The 26,928-nt window shown below is 46.5% G+C and overlaps 1 protein-coding gene across 1 annotated transcript in view; it reads right to left on the bottom strand.

Moving 5' to 3' along the window:
* Positions 1–26,928, bottom strand: part of RyR (Ryanodine receptor) — a 1,185,515-nt gene that overhangs the window by 912,704 nt on the left and 245,883 nt on the right. The window contains 10 exon segments of the mRNA XM_077638630.1: positions 1,558–1,796; positions 2,259–2,395; positions 3,242–3,360; positions 5,735–5,842; positions 7,043–7,178; positions 10,429–10,493; positions 12,085–12,212; positions 13,073–13,194; positions 16,469–16,516; positions 16,619–16,741. Coding sequence (XP_077494756.1) covers positions 1,558–1,796; positions 2,259–2,395; positions 3,242–3,360; positions 5,735–5,842; positions 7,043–7,178; positions 10,429–10,493; positions 12,085–12,212; positions 13,073–13,194; positions 16,469–16,516; positions 16,619–16,741 — 1,225 coding nt within the window.

The raw sequence follows: 26,928 nt of genomic DNA, 5'->3' as shown, positions 1-26,928 counted from the left end.
TCTTTCTTCGCTCCCCATAAATCCAGTGTATCATCGAGAGCAAATTTCGCAGCGCTGCTAAATAACAGAGAGAAGCGTAGCAGGTGGCTTCACAAAGTTAGGAGGGCGGATGAGATTAAAAAGTTTCCGGGCAAAGGGTGGAAGCAGCGGGCAAAGGACAGGGTTAATTGGAGAGACATGGGACAGACCCTGCAGTGGACTTAGTCTGGCTGATCATGATGACACGACATAATGCATACATATCTGTGTATTTCTGGCACAGAAGCCACGATGCATAGGCTGAAATTTGAAGGCACAAAAACCGGACGAGAAAGAAACCACGGCTAGGCTAGTGCTCAGGCTCACGTGGCATACTGAAGGAAAATTACAACTGAGCAACAAGCCACGGTAGTATTCCGAGTTTGTGTCATAATAAAAAGCGTCATAATCTGCCGCAGCGGCCACACCTGATTTGTCGAAACGCCAGAAGCGGATGTGGTGGTTCTGATGCAGCAAAAAGTGTTGAAGAAACCGGACCGGTGACGTCAAACACATAGCGGATCCTGCGCTGCGGCAACCGCAATGGAGTGACATCCTGCCACAGCTCACAGTCGCAACCGAATCGACATCCGCTTCCGGCGTTTTGACCAATCAGGTGCGGCCGCTGCGGCAGATTATTTCGCTTTTTATTATGACACAAACTCGGAATAGAGACCCAGGTGCTTTTTTCCCCTGTTGTTACTTTAGACTGGTACCTAATTTGCCTTCTGCCACGTGTGACCATCTCATCTATTCTCTGCTAACGGCACGCAATGCGCAGGCGCACACTGTTGCTGCCCCCTATTCTTTTCTAATTGACTTCATTTGCTAGCTTCCTTCGTACTGTCTACTGCTTTGCTCATCAGTCCTGTCCTAAGTCGCGGTTGTTTTTCTTCTACAATTTGCCGGACGAATTGGCTCAGAACTTCACCGTGCTGAAGAGACCAGTTCCTTCGACCTTGCGAATCAAACAGTGACCTCAGAGAAAGGCTCGATAATCTTTGTCTTCACGTACATTTTTCACATTTTTAGCATGCTCTCTAAACTATCATTAACGCATCTACCGGTTTGTCCAACGTGCAAATTCCCGAAACTTAAGAGGATTTGACCAACTGCACCTTCTGCGTATTAAACAAATGGCTGCCTGTGCTTCTTGCACAACGCCATTGCCAATTAGCAGAGTGCTTCCTGCCCGAGAAAAGAAATGTTCGAGTGCATAACGCGGTAACTCTTATCTACTCATGGAAGCGATATCGGCTGACACGAGGTGCACGTAGCTTGAGACGAATTTAGAATTTTTCAAAACTTTTTTGCGTCGTACTTATCGTGATTACTGGTGCCGTGCGCTGTAGGAAAAGGCCTCGGTTAATTTTCCCTTTTATTCAGCGTGCCCAAAATGCCCCTTCCATCGGGTGCTTTCGCTCTTTATCCAGTGCTCCGCCCAAGACTTCACTGCTGCGTACCCTCGCATCCACTCTATGGGAATACTGGTTCCGCTCATTGCATGGCCAATGCAAGTCGTCCGGATGAGCCACTTACCCGTCCATAGGCAGGCGCCGTCGAAGCCGAACGAGTAGAGGTCGTCGCCGAGGCCGTTGCCGCCCCACTTGGAGCCCCCTCCCGGGTAAGGCACGTAGCCCGCCGTGTTGGCCCAGCCGATGCGCAGGTGCGGCTGCAGGTGGCTCACCTGTTCGCAGTGGTCCACCATGGCCTCGTAGTACCAGCGCCGGAACAGCGCAGCCCCTTCCACTTTGCCCACGAAGATGTTGGGCTGCATGCTGCACGGGAACAAGCGCTGAAAACTCGTATCCTCTAACGAAGCACCCCAAGGTGAGGAGCATTGGAATGAATCTGTTAAACACCCACTCACCAAAGTCTCCTTAATTTGGTCACGGTCGTTGCAAGTTTCTTGTTCAATCAATTTGAAATGTTCCCATAATGTTTTTCGCGTGCGTTGCGCGAATTGCAATATTAATGCCGCTAACGTGATCTAGCAGTGAAATGAGCCCTCTCCAGACCACGGAGAAGCCCTCGCAACTTTTTTACGATTTCTTGAGAACCGTGACAACATGAATTGTGAGCGGTTTCAGATGGGGAGCCGCCAATTCAAGAGAAGTCTGTTGAAAGGTTAAATAACGGTGGACAAAGATACAGAGTGATCTGTTCAACGAATCGCGATTGTTTACTTCCTATAGCTTGCTTTCATCGATGCGCGATAAATGTCGCAGCGACGCAGTTACCTGGCCACGTGGTCGACCAGTCGAGTCTGAAGCAACAGGTTCCTCCCGGGCAGCAGGTTGTCGCAGATGTTGTTCTGGCTGCTCCGGACGGCCACGCCTTTGCCCGTCACGCACAGGGAGCAGAGGACGTCCAGAACCTGTGCAGCGGCCATGCGCGATGGCCGTCAGCGCTTCGAGGACGAATATTTCCTGAGCCGGCAGCTTTACGAGATACTTTTCCAGCGGTAAGCGGCGTGTCCAGAAACTTAGCATCCAACTGCTCCTCAGTGCGGATTTTATAGAGGTATGCCAAAGAGTGGGCACTCTCGAGAAAACGCCATCTGAGGTCACAAGACTGAGCTGTGCACGGCGGTGGTTGCTCTCTGGTAGGATTCCTATCGGCCGAGCTTCTCCCCTCGAGGGTGATAAAGTTACTGATTCTTCCCAATGTTGGGCAAAACAGAATTTCCAGGGATGTGGACCAAAGAGCGAAAAGCGATCCAGGCGCTTTGTAACCAGGCGCTCGAGCGCCTGGTTACAAAATACATCACAAAGTACTCAGTCTACGAATGCGTGATTAAGTGCGACCTCTTGTTAGAACTCTCATTTTTAGGCCGCTAATAGATAGTAATCATGGCAAGCTTAAAAGTGTTCTAAAGTATGACACACAATACGGCGATCAGGGCTGCGCATGCCCAAGGCTATCTCAGAGATCTGTGTATGATCCCATACCTACCTTGGTAGGTATGGGATGTATGGGATCCTCAGTTTAGTGCAACTTTCGATGGATACAGGGCGTGTTATACGGACTGCGTCCAGTTAGAACTGGACGTAGCGATGTGAAAACGTGCCCTGTGAGCTGTGTTTAGAATGCAGACTTTGTTTTGAGAGGGGTTTCGCGCGCTTGAATCGTCCGTGCAACAGATCAGCAACGGAAATAAGTGAACTTGCTTTCGGACCAATCAGCGTTGCTGAAACAAAGAATACACCCAATTAGTGTTTACCTTGGGATCCCGTCCATGTTTCTCAAGAAGAGAGATGATGACTTTGATATGTTCTTCTTTGAGGATGTTCAGAGCCTCAGGGCTGTCAATTAGCACGCAGTGTAATACATCCAGCATTCCTGCGCAGGTAATGACATATGTGTAAGTGGATAAGAAAAAAACCTTTGGTAGAAAAAGTAGCATAAGTTGTTCCTGACTATAACAAGTAAAAAACAGGGAAAACAGCAGAGAGCTGAAAAGAAGATGCAAAAAAAAAAAGTGCCGGGTACGCACCTAGCGGTTGAGCGAGGTATTTGATCCATTCTTGTTGACAGCGCGTTAAAGCACAGGGACAGAAGAAACACAGAGGACGACGTCACAGGCGCTGACGCTCTGTGTTTCTTCTGTCTCTGTGCTTTAACGCGCTGTCAACAAGAATGGATCATTACCAACTAGCCCGGCAATTTGTCCTATTCGAGGTATTTGAGAACGCTATTCCCTATCATCTTATACACACCAGCAGTCTCAGCGTATCTATCTGGGCGTGTGGCTTCTAGTATATCGACATCTTCTCTTTCGTAGTGCACCGTTTGTTTCGAGATAAAAGAATACAGACTGACACAGGAAATAAAACTCCATCCAGTCTATAGTCGCCCTGGCCGCAAACGAAGGGGACTCGCATCCTTTCTGAACGTAGCGAGGCCGTTCGCTTATAAGTGGCGGAAAGAACTGATGTGCTCTGACGGTGACGTGGCATCTGTGGTGAACAGAAAAAAGCACAGCAAGCGGTCAGATGTCGGCAGAACGCGCAATTTTTTTCGGCGGCTGTCAGTCATCGTGACCCAGGAAAGTCGATGAGGGTCATTTCAAAAGAGCTCCAAGTCTCAGAGTCGTGCGCAGCAAGCCTGCGCACGACGACTAGAGGCACCATTCATATGCCGCAAGGAGAGGACATTTTATGTCCTATAAAACTCGGGAGAATCGTCTGCGTCGGTTCAAGCGCTGAACCAAGCTGAAAAAGACTGAGCAGCAGGAAATGCTGTTTTTTTTTTTCAGATCAAAAGAACTTTGACGAAGACCAAAAAGCTAACCGCCGTAATAATAGGTAGCTTTGCGCAAGCGCTGATGAGGTGCATACTATAATGGATACAAAATTTCGATCGTCTGTAATGGTGCTAGCCGTTGTCAGCAACGAACTCCGTCCAAATGCTGCTGCACATGTGGAGGTGCATGACACCGTTGTAAAACCCTGGACAGAGACGGTTTCAAAAGAAAGACCATCTTTCAGCCAGATTCGGCTTCCGCCCACACCGCCTGCGTTACCAAGGTGTGGCTGGCTGAAAGCTTCCACGACCGTGTTTCCTTCATTGTTTCCTGCTTGGGCCAAGCAGTGGCCTGCGTTATTCTGAAATAAATAAGCGTCCCAAGTCGACTCAGGCTATGAGGGACACCGTAGCGAAGGACTTCGGAAATTTCGGCCACCTGGAGTTCTTTACGTGCGCTGACATCGCACAGTGCACGGGCCTCTAGAATTTCGCGTCCATCGAAATTCAACCGCCCGGGCCCGGCCGGGATCGAGCCCGCGTGCTTCGGGTCAGCAGTCGAGGGCCATAACCACTGAGTCATCGCGGCGGCTTATTCCACAACAATGTCATTCCGTGTGCCCCCCAACTTATGCCACCTAGTTCCCCAGATTTAAATCCGCTGGACTACTATGTTTGGAGCGTCGTTGAGAGGGGCGCCAACAAACTGCCACATAACACGAAAGAACCACTGAAGGCTGCCATTGCTGACTCAGTAGCCAATGTCTCTAAGGACCACCTGATTCGAACATGCAGTTGTTTCCGAAGCATAATTGAATTGGTTATTGCCGCGGATGGCGGTTCATTGAGCAATACTGAAAATAAACACTAACAAAGCCGAAGTTTGGTGAAAATACGCCTATTTCTGCTCGAGATATGGTTCTGTGCCTGAAGTCAACATTGTGTGTTCTCAAATACTTTGCGCACTTGTATACCACGATATTTTTTGAAAATAGCCGTTCTCTTGATTGTATGAGTTGTGAAATGCGGGTTTTTTTCTCTAATATTAAAGCCAAAACACTAGCGATGATACCTGGCAAAATGAAGGCGCAGGACGTAGTATCACAGCGAGGCAAAATTTAGGGATAGAATATTGCAACACTCAAAGAAAAAAATATAAAATGTATTCCTAGGGTCATGAACTATTAGCTTGGGTATTTTCAGTAAAGATGTGTAACAGCCGCTCTGCGTGGGTGAAAAGCACGGCGCCTGCGATCTGTTTAAACCTATTCGTACAAGTTTCTTTAACATATTTATTTCGCTTCTCTCCACTTTTATAAAGAAAGGTTCGGAGGTACTTGTTGGCATTATTATAAAGGTCGAACACAGCGCAGTCCAGCACGAACAGCAAGGAATAGGAAAAGAAGAAGCGTCTTCTTGTTGCGCTGCTTGGTGTGTTTAAGGAGACGGCATGATTCGCTAAGCACTATACCTGTTCCTTCCGAAGCCTGTTGTCCACTCAATCGGCTGAACAGCCAGTCTAGCCTGTGAGGCTGAGCAAACTGAGCGCAGTTGGTGTGGTTTCCCTTGATGATGGCAGCTGGTGAAAGAGAAAGCAGAGCGAACAAGCATGTGAATCACGCTGCTGAAAGAATGTGGTTCCATAAACTTTCTACAGCTTTGCCTATTCAGGACAAGTGTTTACTTTGTTTGTCTCATCGCGGGCAGCAAGACTTCGCCTAACGTCAGCCCGAAAGGCAGTCATGATCCTATAAGGGAAGCTTAAGTGGTTTTGAGGAACAGGCTGCAGCTCGAATGGGAGGACAAATGCAGTGTGGACAAATGCCGTGAGGATATTCTCGTGACCGACTGGAACCAACGAACGCCTTGCTCCAAAAACCCGGGACGTCAAATTGGGAGCCATAAACGCAAAACCTTGGTGTTATGCACGGTAACAGGCACGGTCTTATCCAGCGGGTCAATTTCACTACATGGTGAAAATGAGACGTGCAGTGTTGTTCGCGATAGGCAGGTATCTGTGATAAAAAGAAGAAGCAGTTGTGAATTCAGTGCCCTTCGCGAAGCACGCACAACTTGGTTGTCGGCAGCAACTGCAGTTTCAAGGCCTGTTAATTCCGCTTTAATACTACTGAGTGGGCTGCGGCTGTCGATAACAATCAGATTACAAGGTATAAGAGGCATTGTAAGACTATGCTGGTTTTATTTTGCGTTTGTTTGGCGTATTTTGACCGCCCAGCAGTCTCCGTGGCCGCTAGCAGATGCTGAAAAAAAAAAGCTATCGAATGAGTGCTGATTCGTTACGTCATTGTTGAGGCAAAAGTAGTCGTGCATCTGTACACGTCATTCGTTGGAGAGGTGATAAGTTGAACAGCCAGTATTGGCACTGCGCCCAACATATTGCGCATACTTTACTTTCTCTTCCTGGTATAATCACTTTGTGACCATTTCCTAGAAAATCAATAAATTGAGCTTTGAGGCATGCCGTTATGCTGCAGTAATTTCGACTCTTTACCAGTAGCGAAAGTTCACTACACCTCGTCAACTGAACGCAAATTTGGGTAATGTTTGGAATTTAGCCCGTTTCCATAACAGTAACGGTAACATTGCTCTTAAACGGCCAGAAACTTATTGCCTACCGTAGGTATAATGTACATGCAATCTAGTAATCAGCGCTAGCCTTAAGTAGCCCGGCACTAAACACTAAATTTTCCAACTTCTCAGCAATTGGTCTACTGGTGGTATTTATGCTTAAAACACGTTGTGATTTACAATCACTCACCTAGCAGCTGGTAGAGGAAGCCCGATATCGTGTCCCAGCTCTGACTGGCATCTTCGCCGGACATGGACACCAGAAATCCGGATGTTGTAATCGCGTTGATCTTGTCTATAGTTTCTAGGATGAGGTTCAGGATGCCCTGTATTAAAACGAAACGTGGTCAGACGCGTCTCAAGGCTGGTATCGATGTTTTTTCTTATACAATTAAGACATTGTTAGAAACCTTTAGCTGTCATTTTCATACTCCTTGCACGTGTATCGTTACATTGTGTGTTGCATCCTTATGATAAGCATTTAACTTCCACAGTTAACCATTTAACTCCATTTAATTCACCACACACGTAGTTGAGAGCTTAGGCACAGACCTCGGTGTCGTTATTTCCTCCACAGCTAGCGCTTTTAATAAAAGTTTGAAGCAACGGCGCTCCTGTGAGAGTGCCCAGGGAGGCACAAGGAGGCCCACAAGTTCAGCGGCTCGTTTTTTTTTCTCTTTTGGAAGAAATCGCCACCAAAAAGGGGCTAAATCTGCTACACAATAATTGCTTGCATTTGCAGCGCCCCAGAAATCAACCGGCGATGTTCACAGCAGCCCGTAAGAGCTGTCCACATTTTCTTCTGCATTTTACGGGGTAAGGAGGAAAGCGGCATTTTTTCGCTGAATTTTTGCGCAACGACTGCAGTGGAACCCAGAATATGCATTGCCGAATTTTAACACAATTTTGTGTTCGCCTGCGGGACCGTCAATGGGGCTTGAAATCCTGCGTAATACGACGACGGCCGGGAATCGTTTGCAATGAGCCATGCTGAAAGATCGCCAAATGGCTCTCTGCGTTATTAATACCGAACAAGAATCAAAGCGGAGACACACGCCTAGAGCGACTCCCCCGGAAAAACGGCCTGCCTTAGGGCCACAGTACGACCGTTTTTAGCCGCATGCGCACGCCTCCTTGCCACTGTGCGCTCGGGCCGAACAATGGGGCGCATGAGCGCATCCGCCCGGGCGCACCAAGTTGGTCAACGATGGTTGTATCACGCTATTGACTGCTGTCCCGTGACGTAGCCGCGCATCCTCAGCAAGATGGCCGCCCGCGAAGCGGAGTGAAAAACCAGGCTTAGTGGGTGGTAGCTCATTACGAGTGTTGACAGCGACTTCGAGCTTCGCCGTGTGCAACAGCGGAAAGCGGCAGTTTCCCCCGAGTTGTTTTTTCGCCGTCTACACCGAGTGGACCGAGCGGCCTTGAAACCTACGCTGTCCACGCAAGACGTGACAGTGCCGTTGTCGTGAAGTGTTTATTTGGAACCGTTTGTGGTAGTTACAAGCGTTCTTTATTCGCGCGAGGATCTTGACGAGCAGCAGCGACTCTCCTCAGGGTGAATTTTCTGTGCATAAAGCAAGCTCACAGCGCAGCGACAAGTTTGAGTGCAGTGAAAGCGATTGCAGTCAGAACGAGTGCTTTTGCATCTGTCAGTGACATCGCCTGCACGTATAATTACGTTTGAAAAGCCCACTATGCACACCTTGTTTTCGAATGCTGATATCAACTTCGAGCTGTGCAGCAGTTCGTGGTTCGGGTGCGCGCATGTGTACTGAGTCTGAGAACTGCCGTGAGTGCGACGTGATGAAATGAACTTCGAGCTCTAGTCGCATTCGTTGCAGCGGTTGCAGTGATCGCGAGCACTAGTCGTTGTGCTACGGCGTAGCTATCAGCGATATCGATGGTATTTCGTGTGCGCTGTGTTAGAGAACGGCCGTGAGTGTGATGTGACCAATCTGAGAGCTGTGTTTTGTGTGTACGTGTGTACGTGTGTGTCAACGGTTTGTCTGAACGCTGCCCGTTACGCAAGAAGAAGGAAGGGGGTGACAAGAGCAAGAAAAAGCCCACATGTTCGCCAATGTTTTCTGAAACGAAGATCTTGTTTAGGCATAGCGATCAGGTGGTCCGTGACATTATGGAAACCTTCTATATAAGAAACTGCCCGAACCCCTGCATTAGCCAGGCTTCCATCGCCTCGGATGATTCTGAGTTGATTGTTTGAGTTCTCCCTTGCAATGATTCAGTTCCTTTATTCCTTGGTTTTTCTTGGCGTGTGCCACGTGTTACCTGGGAAAAAAAAAATTTATTGTGTGACTCGGCTCTTTGAGAGCAGTGTCTTTATCGGGTCTCGGGATGTATTTATTTGTGTCTTCTGAAAATAAGCCCGAGTTGCTAGTTCAGCGCCTGTATCCTCGTTTCGTCCTGTGCTTTTCCCGTTCGTTGTTTGCGCTCTTTTCAAATATGAATGTCTATAAACCCCACCAAAACGGTAGTTATGGCCATAACACACAAACGCTAACCATTAGATTTTTCGTGTAAGCTGAAATATAACGAATATCCGCTAAACTGACCAACTGAGTATAAATACCTAGGCCTCACAGTAACCTCAAACCTACCATGGACAAGTCAGTGGTGGGTAAAGGTAATAAACGACCAGTATACATCACGCGAATGCTTAAAAACGCCTCTCCTCAGACAAAGTTATAGGACCATAAGGTCCATCCTACATTGGAATACGCATGTGAAGTATGGCATACCAAAACTCTGAAGCTTGAACAAGTCCACCGGCGTGCTCTGCGTTCAGTGTATTCATGCTACCTACCGCAGGTAAGAATCAGTTTCCTCATTTTACGCACGAGTGGATTCGCCTCTCCTTGAGCTTAGGAGCGAACAGAAGCGCCTGCACGTATTCTATGACATAATGAACGGCTTGGTCATAACCATAGCAGACGTGTGACAGAGGTGAAATTTTCAAACGACTGCTCCATGATTCATTCTTTCCATATGCAGCACCACACTGCAATATACTTGCGGAAGATGTTATAACCCCAACACCCGGAAAATTTCCGTCCCGTCTTGAAGAAGCATACAAAACTACACGCTAATAGGGTTGTTGTTATTGTGTGACTTGTGCCGCCGATATATTTCTGTCTGTGTGTGTGTGTGTGTGTGTGTGTGTGTGTGTGTGTGCGTGTGCGTGTGCGTGTGTGTGTATGTGTGTGTGTGTGTGTGTGTGTGTGTGCGTGCGTTTGCGTGTGTGTGCGTGTGTGCGTGTGCGTGTTTGTGCGTGTGTGTGTGTGTGTGTGTGCGTGGGCGTGTGCGTTTGCGTGTGTGTGAGTGTGTGCGTGCGTGTGCCTGTGCGTGCGTGTGCGTGTGTGTGTGTGCGTGCGTGCGTGCGTGCGTGCGTGTGTGTGTACTCGGCTTTCTGTGTATTTTGCCATGTCCCTGTTTGTTTTAGTACGCACCGCTATTTGGGACTGAGTAAGGAACGACAGTGTAACTAAATAAATAACTAAATAAAGAAATAAATATGTGAGCACTAGGAAATAACTTGAAGAAAACTCGTGCACTCACCTCTTCTTGAAACAAATCTTGCCTATTCCTCAAAGCCTTCAGTTTGTTCTGTTTTTCTTCGTGCTCTGCAAAGACAGTGCAGTTTGATAGGCTGTGCACTTAATTGTTCTCGACACAAAATACGAACTTAGAGGAAGACGCTTACACTCTTACCGCTAAACAGTGACGCTTAATTCAAAGTCAGTAATAAACATCGAAAGCCAAACGCATTCCCACGCACCCGTCTTGGGACAATGGACGTTTTTAACATACCGGAGCCGTGCTAGCGGAGACGTATACCGCCGGTCTACCGGACCCCTCCTGCGCATGCGCAGTGGCATTTTTGGGGTCAGGCGGAACCACTGCGCATGCGCAGGAGGGGTCCGGTAAACCGGTATGCGTACCCGGTATGCTAAAAACGTCGAATACTGTAATTTGTGGGTGCCTACACTGTTAGGCAACCTTATTAGACAGAAGAGGCGTGGTTTGTTACATGGTTAGGGGGTGCAGCGCGAAATGACGAGGACGAACAAAAATGCAGACAGGACTGGCGCTGACTGGTCACAACCCTAATTGCTGCTTGCTTACATCGGTGAACGAAAACGCACCCCAATAAATACAGGCTATCTAAACACGAAGCTGTTGCGCAAACAAGTCAGCACTAAAGCCGCCAGCATAAATGGCCTTCCGAACTTACGTCGGTCACCTTGGTTCAACGCCGCCTCATCGGAGCGCACGTTTTTAACCTTACATAATCCACATTGAGGTTCCCGCACGTGCAGGTGATAGCAGCTCACTTTGGAGTGGACGGGCTCATCTTTAAGGTTAAACTTTTGTCCGTCTCAGAATGGGCATCTTCCTGAATTTGAATTACGCTCACAAGAATAGGACATCTACCGCACAGACTCCGCTTGCTCGACGCTAGTCACGTAGCAGACTTAAATGGTAACAGACTTAAATGGAAAGGAATCAAAATTACAAAATGTATGATAGCGTTCTAGTTTTACGTGCAAAGTATTGGATGAAGTTTAATAGTGACAGCAAGCAAATGTCGAAAAACTACCTCACCTTTCGGTATCCGATAGGCATGAGCATATGAAAACTGCTATCATGATCTTTGAAGTGAGCTGGCAAAACATTCAAAACAGCGCTGACGCAAACAGCTCTCATCAAAGAGAGGCAAAAACGTTTCTTGGGAAATAAATGATATTCAACAATTTGAATTTATGAAGTCTGTACACAAAGCATTGCATTAAAATTGGTGACATAATCGCCGATTAAAACCACGGCAATCTTCCGAATTCACCCGCCTTATCAGAGACCTGCGGACAAGCTCGATGATGACATCATGATTGCTGTGAGATTTCATAGCTTTCGCCTTCCCCCACATCCTGCTGTGCATGAGGCGAAAAAAAGACAGTTCACCGGCTTTATCCTGGGCGGCACTGGTTTTTTTCTCCGTGAGAGCAAACGTGTCTGCGTTGGAGATCTACAGCCGTCTTAGATGACGTCATCATGGGGTCCACTACCCGGCGTAGTGCGCTGAAGAGCTTGCGCGGCTTTATTCAACGTTCATGCCGCATTTCAAGTCTTAGCATGCTCTAGCTGCACGCATTTAATTCCATTAAGCTGCCCCTTAAGAAGGCGTTGTTCGCTCGTGGTGAGTCGGCCACTGACCGATGTCGTCCTCCGGCTGCACGAAGTAGTTGATGAGGTCTTCGAAGCACATGATCATCTCGTCCTGGTCGATGGTGCTCATGGCGGTGTCCTGCCTGCCGGCGCCGCTTTGCATCGCGTCCAGATTCCTGAGGCCACCAGAAAGAAACGAGGCACATTGCAAAAGTGGCTACTGCCAGTGGACACGTGCTGAAATGCAGCTTCGAGACAGTTTTCTGCCGCACACATCAGATGCTATTAAAAAAAGGGTCTGACGCACTCTCGGCGTGCTCAGTAGGTACCCTGGCATACGTTGCACTAGCGTAAAAGTTGACAGCATCGTTGATTTCATCCGTCAGCCATTATCTTATATCCAGTGATACGCCCCAGACGTCTCCCTAAAATAGCTCTTGGCTGCAGCAGCTTAGTCTGAGCCAGACATCAAACACAGAAGCTAAGTATCGTAGTACAAAAATCAAGCACTGGGGAAAGGCGGTTATGTAGGATAGTTGATGCTACACTGACGCTTCTGTACAGTTTGCACTTTCATTTGAACCCCCTGGTGCATAGACTGAGACGCACGTGCTATCGGATTACATGACAGCTGCGAAACACTATTGGAAGAGCTTTTAAAGGAGAACAAGAGCTTGACTGTCGGTAGTTTGGTGATTTCTTGTGTTTCTTTAAGGCAAGTAAGGACGAGCCGGACTCTTCCAAAGAACCCCCCTGAAGAAAGCTGTACAGCGGATGCGAGAAGTTAGAGAAAAATATGTCTAACGATATCAAGAGAAATTTCAGAAAGAAGAGACAACAGCGGAAGAAGGAAAATTACGAGAGGAAAAAGGTGTCCTGCGGGAAGTAAGGAAAAGATGGATCCTCGCAGGACGTTGTTGTCTGCGCGCAAACATACTTGTGCCGTTAATCCTTACCGGTGGAAGGGAGTCAGGCGACCGCGCATAGTTTACGAGGCACTTCGGACGGCTGCTCGCCTCTTCCCCGATATACTCACACGATGAACTTGTTGAAGAGCGATCCGCACTTCCTGATGACACGCGCCGTGCGGGACTCTTCCACTTGGGCCCGGCTGAACTCCAAACCATCGTCCATCTTGCCTTCCTCCGACATGATGGCCTGCGAGAAGAGGGTAAGGAATAGCACCCCGCTTCAAGGCACGCTTCAGTGGTTGCATAACTTTCGTTAAAAAGGAACGCTGTGGAGACTGAGAGCCCCGTTTAGAAGAGCCCATATCAGCCATTTTGCTTTTCCTAAACATGATTGTCTAGAATGACCATTTATGATATCCGCATCTTTAGTAACGAAACTTCACCTGTGAAAAGAAAGGCTCTGCTCTACACGGAAACTGAGAACACCTGCATCCAACTGCTGTTCTCGCTTACAAGTGGTTCTCTGGCTATGTCTATCTTTGTCCGAGGGTAAAAGATGCATTTAGAGGCAAAAAAGTTTCGATTTAGATATCCTCCTGCTGGTCGATTGAAACTCGTGACCTGCTTACCGAAAGTAAGGGTTTTGAAGCGAATGGCGGTGCAGCGTAGCCTCCACGATCCGCGCCCGAAAATCGGTTCGAAGCACGTATTTTACTTGCGACTGGTGGCGGCGACAGCTGTGTTTCGTTTCTCCCCTTTTCTAGCTTGTAATCGGTGAGAGTGGTCTCTTTGTGGTTAGAACGAGGTAGTCTATGGATAAGGCCAACTTCTGTTTGTCCTCAGTGTCCCTTTAACGTATTGCAGTGTTTATCTTGACAGCAGTGTGGCTCCACCGCGTCGAAGAAGGGAACCAGCAGTAAGCGATGGGTTATCATCACCATCATCAGCCTGACAAGGCCCACTGCATGACAAAGGTCTCTACCATAGCTCTTCAATTAACCCTGTCCTGCGACAGCTGCGGCCACCCTAAAACATTGATTAACTTAATCGTATTAAGGTACGTCCGAAACGTTAGGTAAACGGAGCAAACTGAGCCAAAAGATCAAATCATATACAAAAAGAGTAAGTCATACCCAGGAGCACGCAACATCTTAGCAGAGGTTCCGAGGAGCAGTCCAACGGTTGCCGCTCCTCTCTCGAGAGCCCCTCTATACCCCACTGCCGCTCTCAAATACGCTTTCCCAGCATTCTAGTGACCACTTCTTTATCCAATAGGAATTGAGCTTGTAAGAGCCAACGACAAGAATTTCGTTCAGATTGAAGGAGCCAATAGCACCCGGTGCCCGCCAGGTTGCTTACTCACGAGCGCCGCGTGAATTCCACGGAGACGTTACACATTTGCGCATGAAGTTACGGCACAGAAACACAGAAGACACACGAAGACGACAGTCGAAAGACAAGGAAGGCGAAAACAGAATCGGTACCGCACGCACCGCTCCAGCCGCGCTGCCACCCCTCACTATCCGTCTCTCGGACACGTGGTCCTCGTCACGCGGTGCACCGTGGAACGTGATAACTTACGCGCGACCCCAGGGGTCTGAGTGTCGGCTTCGTTTTGTGGCCAGAACTCAGCGTTCAAGCCTTGTCTCTTTCACAGTCGGCTAACCGTTTTTCTCGTGTTTTACTATGTTTTCTTTAAACAAAAGAAACTCCAACGGCGCCAGGGAAGGGCCTACACAATACGTCCTTATAAAGAGCCGAAGGAAAAGACCCCGCTAACCGCAAGCTTAACTGCGGGGAGCAGCAATAGTCACTCCGCGGGGACAAGAAAACGTACAACTTCTGGGCGGTTAGTTTGAAAAATTGATGCGCGAAATCTGAAAAGCTCACTAAGCGACAACGTAAAGTTTATCACCATTCCGTCACTATTACTACGTTTGCACCTTATGCCTGTCTCGCACATATTTGTGTAGGATTTTTCGGTTGATGATTTTTTGTACATTCGGAGAGTTCGCATTTCATAGTCTTAAAATATCTAATGAGAGAACTTACTGTTTTACAGCATTTGTCTACTTGTGTGCTGTTAATGACTTATTTCCTATACAGGGTTCATGCTATAGGGTGAGGCAATCACTAACCAGAATTGAAAAGGGCGTTGTAGCCATAGCGAAACCTCCCCGCGCTGGAAAATTACGAAGAATCGGCTGAGCCTCCTCACGGGATTTCATTCGGCTAACGGGAGAGTGGGCTTTTTGAAACGAAGACCATTAAGTATACGAACCTTGTACACGGTACAGCGACCCTGCAATATTTACCAATTTAGCGGCATAATCAGCAGCGGCATCCATTGCATACAGTGCAGGACAAAGTCCACTGATCTCCGTTTAAGACTGTCCTCCTCATCCGCACACCGCACCCCTGCTGCGCTTGCCTTGCAATGAATCACTCGGTTCCATAGGGTAAAAAATAAGCCCAGCCTGCACCTCTATAGCACAAAAGGTTTAAACCAATGCCGAATACAAGTGAACCAATCCAAGAGAAGACAGTTGTAGTTGCGTACACCCGTGAGTGAAAATATACATGAAAAAGGAAGATATGCTACACGTAGCAACACACCACACTGCCGGAAGCGTGTCGGATTGGGCTAGTTCGATGCGTGCCCGTCATTTTCGGGAGCTCTACTCCTCAGCGCTCGTCCTCGTCTATTTCTTTCTCTGCTTGCTGCAGCGCTTCTGAAAACCACACTGCCAGGGCAGATACCCTTGTCTGCCCTGGGAAAAGATTGCACGGGTGGGATGCGTACGGGTTATGTTAATTTGGATGGCACTGGGGACAGCGGGGGATATTGAATTGGACCCGCATTCAGGCGAGCTCCCTTTCCCGCTTCCGCAAAGCGCGAGCACTTGTTCTTTGCCCGAATATGCGGCCCTCAGCCTCCAAGCGTACTTGCATATCACGAAACGTTTGCCAGGGTCCCCGACCCTCCGAGAAAGGGGCGAGAAATGGTGTCCCTTCCCTCAGGCCAGGTCCCCCCTTCACGGCATTCCTTGGCTACTAAAGGACTTTGCAATCACCAACTCAGAGGGTGTTCGGCGCACACCCTTCACATTGGCCTTTCGTGGTAGTCTCATGAACAGGCAGAGACGGTGTATAATGTCTGTTCACCGTCCTTTTACGTCCACCCCTGGCCTGCAGTGCACCTAGATATATGCGGGTGCTCGTAACCGCGTCAGGGCATGGAACAGGAGGAGAAGCAGCCGGGACAACTAGCCAGTGCTCGGTATTACCGCCGGCCATTCCTAAGTATCGATGAGTGCTAATTCTCCAAAGGGCCAATAGCTCCGTCCTTGTTCGCCGATTTCCGCCGCAGAAGAGTATCCCGAAAATCCTCCGATGGTGTGTGCGAACCACTTCTACTCAACATTTCATGCGATATGCCTGGTGTATCAGCTACTGCAGAGAATGGCCTTCGTGTTTGAGAGAACTGCGTTACCACATATGCAACAAGAACCGCAGCTCACCTGCTTCTCTTCCACTTTGCCCACTCCTCGCTTTTTAGTCTCGTATGTCTGAAAAAAAAAGTTGATGTTAACGACGAGGAACATTCCGTGCAGCATAAGATGTAGAATTAGGGCCGCAGTCAAAAATTAGGTGAAGACGAAAGTGATCACCTTGTAAGAGAGCCACAGCCCGGTTTCTAGGTGTTGCAGAAACACCGTGGTGTCGCCGTACTTGATGAGCGGCGAACCGAGGACCTCCTCTTCTTTTTCGTCCAGCACTATCTTCTTGTCGTCCTGCGTGAGAGGGAAGCAAGAACGCAGTGAAGAGGAACGCCTACACAGTTCAAGAGCAGGATGTGAAATCTGGAATCTTTTGAAGAACGCACAACAAGGCGCATGAGCTCAGTTCAAAGTTCACCAGCAAGTATCGCATCTCCAGTTGGTTAACACTGAAGCGTGCCGACTATAGTGGGTGGATAAAATTACGAGATGCACTTAAGTCTCCTTACGCACGGAAATGCGAGAGCTGCGAGTGGTCCGCCACCTGTGCAATCTGCTGGGCCAGCGCCGTGCATTAAAAGGGGATTTCGCAGTGGGTGCCGCATGATGGCGCTACGACTGCACGCCAAGCACGGAGGAAATTTACCGGAAACGGAGGAAGTTTTGTACACGCTTGATTACAACGTATGTAATTAACATTCTCATGATTACTCATGTAGGCCGCAGTACATATTTCGGAGATACGTTTTTTTAAAACTGTGTGTTCTCTAGACGCGCCTTTATTCAGCTTCAAACGTTGAAGTGTTGTGTAATGTAGACTATAAAATGTTTGCAGAAATACTTTCTTTCTGCTTGCAGTTTGTGGAGCCGGATTTAATAGGCTCACATAAAGCATGTGGCATTCGAGGCCGCAGTATCCAAACTCATATACATATTTTACGTTCGGTGTTATAGTCGGGAACAGATGAGGCCGGTAAGGTTGCTCTAAATCAGACTGATCTTGCGGATACCTTTTGATAGGTGCGTCATGAGTTCTTGTTTGCAGTCGTGGAACGTGCAAACATTGGGAATGTATTGCTTAATTGCACTATACTATGCTACAAACAGCCCTATACAAGGTTGATCGTAAATCACGAACTTGCCGGACCAATTCTACTAATCTCGTCTGTCCGGCAGGTCTGTCATTATAAGCTCTATTGTTTGCTTTATACCTCGAACCCTTGCGCTTTAGTGTCACCAGATCCTAAGCTATTCCAGGATTATCACTTGATCAGTCGGAAATTACAATCTTGGCTTATGCTTATGACGTTGCCCTTTCCTGTTCATACATAAGGAGTGTGCTTGAAGCTTTGCATTTAATCAAGGCGGAAAGCTGGGCTAGTTGGTGTTTCATCATGAATTAAAAGACTAGCGCATATAACAAAGACACAGACATAGAAGTAGACAGGACGAGCGCAGTTTTTGACGTCTCTGGTGCAGCTCTAAATTCAGAAAAATCTGAAGGATTTTGGAAGAGTTACGTGAGTACGAAACCTAATCGTTTTGGTGGCATAAGCTGGGACCCTGGCTCCCTAGAGTATCTTGAGGTTCCCCTTCTTTAGGTCCGGAACGATGGGTCTCATGGGTAGTCCAAAATTCTCCCTGTGAAGCGCCAAACGCTGGCTTAGATTGGTCGGGATTTCTCGATTTTTGCTCTGGCACAAGTTTGCAGCATCTTGGTTGAAAAGCTTGTCTATGCATTGCAAGTGATGCACTGTGCTAGGAACAAGGTACAAGCACTGCAAAGACTAGTCGTCACGTTTGTTTGGCGCTCTCAGTGGGAGCGTATCCGTCGATACAATTTGTTTCTTTTTCTCGCGTCTAGAAGCGTTGGCCTTGCTAACCAGCTTGTTTCACGGTTTTCTTCAGAGCTGCAAGCCACCCATTACTGCTAGTGGTGCTTGGAAGACGACTGAGTTGTCGCCTTACGTATCTGTTTGCTTCGACTACTTGTGGCCAACAGGGGGCTTTGTGGGGTTTCCTGAAGAATGTCGTTGATACCCTTGATTTCCTGAGTGGTCGCTTCTCGTTGCAATATTTAGGAGGCAGATGACAAAAGTACTATTCCCAGTGCCCGTGTATCGGCAGCCTTACCTTGTACACTGGACACTGTACAATACATTGAACCATCTCGCCCAAATAGAAGTTCTTCCAAACTAACCTTGGATTTATGGTTCGCCAACGTATACCCAACCTGCTGCAAAATCCTTTTTTAAACTCCACGCTTCGACTCTGCCTGTGAAGGTCGAAGGTCTGGCTTCCAGCCAAGGGGACTTTTTTCGGTGAACTGTCGCCTCTATGGCCAGCTAGACACGATCGATCACTGCATTGTGTGGTGCCGTGGTGCAGTTGTTTTTGTTGGACAAACTTCACCGGGCAATCAAAAAGACATTGGGATCTCGCCTTACAGTGTAATGTTCTTGCCTGTCCATAAAGATAGGTATCAGCCGCGCGAACACAATTAGGCAAAAGATGAAGATTATTTTGGCGGAAAATTCCGCGCGGAAGGGCGAAAGACGTCATCGATAGCGAACGGACGCAAGCATCACCATGTTTAGCTATTTGAAAGGCCTCACAGATTTAGTCGGCCTTCCGTGTTGTTCCATAGCCCAGAATAGTGACATCTGAGAAACCCGGGGAACATTTGCCGGGACATCTACTACAGTCCCAAGGAAGATTGCAATCTTCACCAGCGCCAACTTTTGTTTTGTGCTTGCGCATCCTCTCGTTCACACATTCATCCGTCTGGCCTATGTAAAATTTTCCAAAGGTCAGCGGAATCTTGTAAATCACTTCGGCCCGGCACTTCGCGTATATAGGTCTATGTTTGGTCGTGCAGCGCTTCTTATTTCCGCCATGCACAATTCGTCCACAAAGGCCTGAAAACTTAACGGGAGCAGAAAAGATCAAATTGATCCCTCGGCGCTCGGCGAGTTTCTTAACATTGTAAGCGACTTTGGGCAAATAAGGCATGAGTTGGAATTTTTTTCTTTGGTCAGTGGCATCATTGTTACCCTTCTTGACCCCGCCGTTCGTCTGCTTTGATACTGAGTCAGCGACCGCAGGCGGTCCAAATTGAGTTCTCCGAGGAGCTGCTCAGCCGCGTATCTAACCTTGTTCGGTTTTTTCGAAACACTCACAAAATATTTTTCAATGGCTGCCGCAGCTTTTCCGCTGAACCGACCAATAGGCAGCACAACAAAACAGCCTTCTTTGTCTAACTTAAACGGACGTCTTGCTGGGCAAGTTGGTAACTGTACATCTTTTTGGTTATAGGCACGAAAACAGACACAACACAAGGTAGAAAGACGGGACGGAGCGCCACTCACAGCTGATTTATTTGAAGGCACAGGGGGCACAGCGGACCGCACATAGGCATGTTGCCTTACGCTTCGTTGTTCTGCTTTGCACAGGTTTTTCTGCTCGGTCCGTCCAAACTGCTTCTTCATCAGGATACCGCTACAGTCGACACGTGCCTTCAAGATTATTTGACAACAGATGCGGGAGATTTCATCTCCTGGCGGAGTGATTACCTTCTTCAAGCACCGCCCCCGTTCCATGTGACCTGCCCGGACCTTCGTTTAAAAGACCGACAGCCAGGCTTCAACTTCAGTGGGCACAGCGGACCGCACATAGGCATGTTGCCTTACGCTTCGTTGTTCTGCTTTGCACAGGTTTTTCTGCTCGGTCCGTCCAAACTGCTTCTTCATCAGGATACCGCTACAGTCGACACGTGCCTTCAAGATTATTTGACAACAGATGCGGGAGATTTCATTTCCTGGCGGAATGATTACCTTCTTCAAGCACCGCCCCCGTTCCATGTGACCTGCCCGGACCTTCGTTTAAAAGACCGACAGCCAGGCTTCAACTTCAGTGGGCACAGCGGACCGCACATAGGCATGTTGCCTTACGCTTCGTTGTTCTGCTTTGCACAGGTTTTTCTGCTCGGTCCGTCCAAACTGCTTCTTCATCAGGATACCGCTACAGTCGACACGTGCCTTCAAGATTATTTGACAACAGATGCGGGAGATTTCATTTCCTGGCGGAATGATTACCTTCTTCAAGCACCGCCCCCGTTCCATGTGACCTGCCCGGACCTTCGTTTAAAAGACCGACAGCCAGGCTTCAACTTCAGTGGGCACAGCGGACCGCACATAGGCATGTTGCCTTACGCTTCGTTGTTCTACTTTGCACAGGTTGGTTGTTATTCTACTACAATTAGAAGTGCTTGCCGCGGTCTTTTGGTCCTGCCGTGCCCACAACGATGTGTCATCATTGCCCAAGACGTGTTTTCTGTTTGCGCGCTGCTTTTATGTGGTGACATTGAATGTAACCCTGGGCCTGATAATTCAAATGAGGACAGTACAGAACTATTAAAGCAGTTGCTTACAGCTCATTCCAAGTTAACAGCAGAGATTGTAGCACTCAGAACACCACAAGTAGATTTGGAAAAAACAATATCTGACTTAAACTCTTGCTTTGCGGATTTTGAAAAACAAACAGAACGTATTGATAATATGGAACGCACAATTCACGCCTTGCAGTCGAAACTGGTCTATATGGAAGATTACAGTAGACGTTCCAATTTAGTCGTTTTTGGTGTAAACGAGGAACCAGATGAGACAGAATCTGATCTAAAACAGAAGGTTCTGACTGAAATTTTCTCGGAAACACTTGATGTCCATTGCACTTCTGTCGGTAGAATTCATCGTTTAGGAAAGAACACGGTCAACAGGCCTGTGATCATATTTTTTCAGGATTACAATGAAAAGCAAAAAGTCCTTAAAAACGCTCACAAGCTAAAAGGAAAAAAAGTATCTATTCAGAATGACTACTCAAAGGAAACCCTCAGGAAACGAAAACTATTATGGGATAGTACTAAAACTGAGAGAGACAAGAAAATGAAGGTGACCTTAATCAATGATAAATTGCTCGTTGCTGGCCAGATGTTTTCGTGGGATGATACCACTAGCGCAAGAGTGAAACTGCCATCGAGGAACACACGAAAAAGTGAATGACGTAGTGCACGGATCCAGAAGGAATTAAGACTTATTAACATTAATGCGCGGAGTATAATCAACAAAAGCGAACAGCTTGAGGCACTCCTTCTTGGGTACAATCCACATATCGTCATCATTACGGAGACATGGCTTCGCGATGAAATAGATAACAAAGACGTTTTTCCTCCAACTTATCAAATCTATCGGCGTGACAGATTATCAAGAGTGGGTGGAGCGGCGGTTTTAGTTAAAAACAATATTCATGCGACTTTAACTCGGCAAATTGATGACCATGAAAGCATTTCCCTAAAGCTATCTTTTAGGGGCCGTTCCATTTTTCTATTTGCTGTTTACCGAGCTCCACATTCCCCTCCTCAGTTTCTACGCGATTTGTCGGAACACATGTCATCATTCAAACATAAAAACGTAGTTCTTGTCGGTGATTTTAACTTACGTAACACTAATTGGGAGTTGGCCTCATCTAATTCACGACATTGCGCAAATGCTGAGCACTTATTTGATATTATGCTGTGTCACAATTTGAAACAGGTAGTCGGACAACCTACACGTATTCATGGCTCATCTGCTTCCATTCTTGATCTGATTTTTGTGAACCGCTCTTTTGAAATGTTTTCAGTTTCGATCCATCAAGGACTATCTGATCATGAGTTGGTGTATTTCACTTGCGATTTCGTCGCTGATAAATGTGCCGTACCGTCCAAAACCGTACTTGTAAAAGATTTCTCACGTGCCAGGGATGAGAGTGTATTAGATTGTTTAGATCTGTGTCTCAGCACCTTTGTCGGAACTGACACATCTGATCTCTGGATCAAGTTTAAAGACATATGCACATATTGTATCAACCAATTTATTCCATCAAGAGCTAAAAAAAGTGGCAAATCTAATCCCTGGATTACGCGAGAAATCTTGCATCTCAAAAGAAAACTTAAACGCTTAAGAAGAGCCCGTGTCCCTCACAACATCATTCAAATGAAGCAGGCTTCTTTGAACAAAGCTGTTGCGGCTGCTAAGCGACATTACTTTCAAAACATTTTGCCGAATTTCATTCGTAACGCTCCTGAGAAATTTTGGAATTTTTTAAGCAAAGAAAAAAAATCCCTGCCTGCGATGATGCATGAGGGCACGTTGCTCACCAACAAAAAAGATATTGCTGACAAGTTCAATTCATATTTTCACAGTGTGTTTTCCCAATCTGCAAATAATTTCACAACTCGTGATTCTTGTTCCCAGCCTGTGCACGATCTCGTATCTCAACCTGGTATTTTTGCAATGCTTTTGAATCTTAAAACAAAAGCAACTCCTGGGCCTGACGAAATACCTAATTCATTTTTACATCGTTATGCTGAGATGGTTTCGCACTTTCTTGCTATCATTTTTCGTGCTTCTCTTTTGTCTTCAAGTCTACCACCCGATTGGAGGGTGGCCCGTGTCGTTCCCATACACAAAACAGGTGATACCGCATTCTTTAATAATTACCGTCCCATATCGTTGACCTCTTCATGCTGCAAGCTTCTTGAACATATCGTAGCCAATTACATTAAAACATTTCTCGATGACAACAACAAATTATCGGCTTTCCAGCATGGTTTCCGCAAAGGATTTTCTACGGTCACCCAACTTACATCCGTAATTCACAATTTCGCTCAAGTTCTGGACCATTCCGGCCAAATAGATGTCATATTTCTAGATTTTAAGAAAACTTTTGATTTAGTTCCGCACAATAAGCTTATCCATAAACTAGAAACTATAGGTCTTCCTTCTTTTATTGTTAATTGGGTTGCGGCTTATTTATCTAACCGATTTCAATATGTTAGTATCGATGGTCATTGTTCTAACAAACTTCCAGTCACTTCTGGTGTCCCGCAAGGCAGTGTCCTTGGGCCATTACTGTTTCTTATCTATATTAATGACATTACAGACATCATCTCTCATCCTGTTCAAATTAGGTTGTTTGCCGACGATTGTGTTTTGTTTAATGAAGTTAAAGTTCAAGACGACCAGATTTTACTTAATCATAACCTACACAATGTTAGTGAATGGTGCGTTAAATGGGGGATGGAACTAAACGCTGACAAGACAGTATTTATGCGGATTACTAATAAAAGAAACAGTCATTTCTTTTCATATAATCTTCCCACTCGGCACCTTTCAGAAGTCAAAGAATACAAGTACCTAGGAGTAACACTAACGAATAATCTTAGTTGGAATAAACATATTGAAACCGTATGCTCTTCTTCATTTCGCAATCTCTGTTTTCTTAGGCACAAGTTAAAACTAGCTCCCCCTAACGTTAAGCAATTGGCATATTACACCATGATTAGACCAAAACTTGAGTATGCATGCACTGTTTGGGATCCTCACACAAAGACTAACATTAATGCCCTTGAAAGAATTCAGCGCAAAGCAGTTCGGTTTATATTTTCTAAATATCGCACCACTGACTCACCATCTGCTCTGTTGCTTCAACATAATATACAGTCCCTTGAAACTCGGCGTAGAATACTAAGGTTAAGATTTCTCTTTCTATTGAAAACTAACAAACTGTCAATGGCCCCCGATTTGTATCTCCAACCGATAACGTCCAGGTCAACAAGAAACAGGCACACTGAATCGTTAAAACCTTACTTTGCCAGAACTAACATATTCAAATTCTCTTTTTTTCCCCGCACCATTACCGAGTGGAATCAGTTACCACCATCATCAACAGTTGACGTTGATGCCATTGAACAGGCCGTTCATTGATTTTTGTTTTGTTCTTTTTGTATTGTGTTTATTGTGCCCCTCCTGCCAGGGCCCTTCACTGGGCCTGCAGTATGTCCTAAATAAATAAATAAATACGGACAAATATATACCATCGTACACACAAGGACTGCTATCATCTTCAAAGTTTATATGATAGCGAACGAGTGAAAAAATTGTTCTCTGCCTTATAGAAAGATATGGACGCGTCGCTGATGCACATGCTTCCTTTCTTTGCAATGAAAAAAAGCTTCGATTCAGCAAGGCGGAAATTTGGGCGAGTTGGTAAGTGTTCATTTTCGCTCCCGTTCGTGTTGCGCGTAGAGCGAAAATGAAGCTTCGATTAACTCTCTGGCTTTTGTGTCTTTGCTTTTTGATAGAATTCGCGCACCTGAAAAACATGGCTCATAAAAGCGTGACGGGCAGGACCTTATATGCTAAGGCATATTTGGGCCTTCTTTATCTTGCTCTACATTTCTTTCGTGTTTGCCCTGCATAGGAGCGGCCGCAGGTGAGGGGAATTTCGTAGACAACACCTTCGGCGCACTTCATGAACGATCGTCCATGTTTGGTGCCACACGCTCTCTCTTCTTTTCGTTCTCTTTCAATGCGAGAGCAAAGGCTTCCGAGCTTTTCTGGGGCTGAAAAAACAAGCGGCAGACCATGCCTGCTCGCGACCTTCTTCAAGTTGTGGGCTAGCTTGTGCACATAGGGCACCACCACAGGGCGCACCACCTCTTCTCGAGGAACATCTTCCCCAGCTCTCACAGCCTTTCTCTTCATCTTTTGTAACAGACTTTCAGCGACTGCCGTTACGAGCGAACCAGGGAACCCAGCTGAAGACAGCCTAGCCAACTGGTTTTGAAAACTTAGTGGCATCTTGTGAGAGCATGATTTTCTGAGGGCGGATTCGAGACAAAGTGAAGCAACCACCCTTTTTATTAGCTTGGAGTGGGCGGAGTCATATGACAGAAACCCCTTTTTTGCGCGCGGAGCATACGCTCAACAAACCTGTTCTTCACAAAACTCAATACTGAGATCTAAAAACTGTAAAACATTCCCTTCAGGTACTTCACAACTAAAACTTAAGCCATTTCCATGTTGTCTAAATAAGGTTATAACATCACGCACAGATTTTTCGAAGTTCAAACTTCCGTCCTTAGTAAAAATGATTAAAAAGTCGTCCACATGCTTGAACACTTTAAAAACGTTGCTAGATCTTAAAACCTGGTGCAAAACTTGATCCATTTGGGAAAGAAAAATATTGCACAAAACAGGTGCAACACAGCAGCCTATAAATATGCCACATTTCTGCAGAAAACACTGCTCGTCAAATTTTACAAAGGTAGATTGTAAAGAAAACTTTAAAAGGGCTAAAAAATCCTCGATGGATATACCGGCAGTATTCTGAAAAGAAATAGGTTCCTCACTTTCAATGCACTCTCTGACCAGTGAACAGGGCTTCGTGATGAACAGAATAAAATAAATTTACAAATCTACCGAAAAGGCGCGTCCAACATCAGGATGAGATTCTAAGTATTGAAAAACTTCATCAGATTTTTTGGTAAGAAAGGGGTTTTCTACGTCAAGCTTACCCAAATTTTCCAAAAAGAACCGGCTAAGCGGCCTCTGCCATGACCCCTCCGCAGTAACAATAGTTCTAAAGGGCATCCCTTCCTTGTGCATTTTTTCCAAAAAGAACACCTTCAATGCATTATTCTTGCATTTGACACTCTCTTTGCTAAGGCGGACTAGACCTAGCTGCTCACACATTGCAACTTTAACTTTTAACTTTTATAGATTTCACTTAGACAGCCGGAAAATTTTTTTCAATAGCCTTGGCTGCTCTTTCCGAGAAATTATTTTCAGATAACACTACAAATCCACCTTCCTTATCTGCTTGTACAAGCCTTAGGTTATCTTTCTTGAAGAAATTAAGACACAATGGCTCGGGGTGAAGTTCCCTTATGACAAACAGGTACCCGGTCTCAGGATTTGAGAACGCAGTCTACGCCCTCAAGTAGACACTTTTCACGCTCTTCTGAATTGGCCTTACAGGCGATTCGACGATTGATGGCTATCAGTTGTTGCGGCGGTACTTGTGCTTCGAATCCATACTTGGGTCCCTTCCGAAGAACTGATGACATTTCCTCAGGCAGATGAATGTCCCCCACAACCACTAAACCACCCCCACAATTCTCCTTCTTCGAACTTTTTTCCTTCAGCAGCAGTTTTATTTACAATCTACTTTCGTAATATTTGACGAGCAGTGCTTTCTGCAGAAGGCTGGCATACGTATAGGCTCCTGTGTTGCACCTGTTTTGTGCAATAGTTTTCTTTCCCAAATGGATCAAGTTTTGCAGCAGGTTTTAACAGCTAGCAACGTTTTTAAAGTGTTCAGTTATGTGGACGACTTTTTAATTATTTTTACTAAGGACGGAAGTTTGAACCTCGAAAAATCTGTGCGCGATGTTTTAGCCTTATTTAGACAACATGGAAATAGCCTAAGTTTTGCTTGTGAAGTACCTGAAGGAAATGTTTCCAGACTGTCTTCAGCCGGGTTCCCTGGATCGCTCGTAACGGCAGTCGCTGAAAGCCTGCTACAAAAGGTAAAGAGAAAGGCTGTGAGAGCTGGGGAAGATGTCCCTCGAGAAGAGGTGGTGTGACCTGTGGTGGTGCCCT

The sequence above is a fragment of the Amblyomma americanum genome, chromosome 9, assembly GCF_052857255.1.
Source record: "Amblyomma americanum isolate KBUSLIRL-KWMA chromosome 9, ASM5285725v1, whole genome shotgun sequence".
In the NCBI taxonomy this organism is placed as follows: domain Eukaryota; kingdom Metazoa; phylum Arthropoda; class Arachnida; order Ixodida; family Ixodidae; genus Amblyomma; species Amblyomma americanum.
The sequence above is the reverse complement of the archived record's forward strand: the minus strand, read 5'-3'. Positions and strand labels throughout refer to the sequence as shown.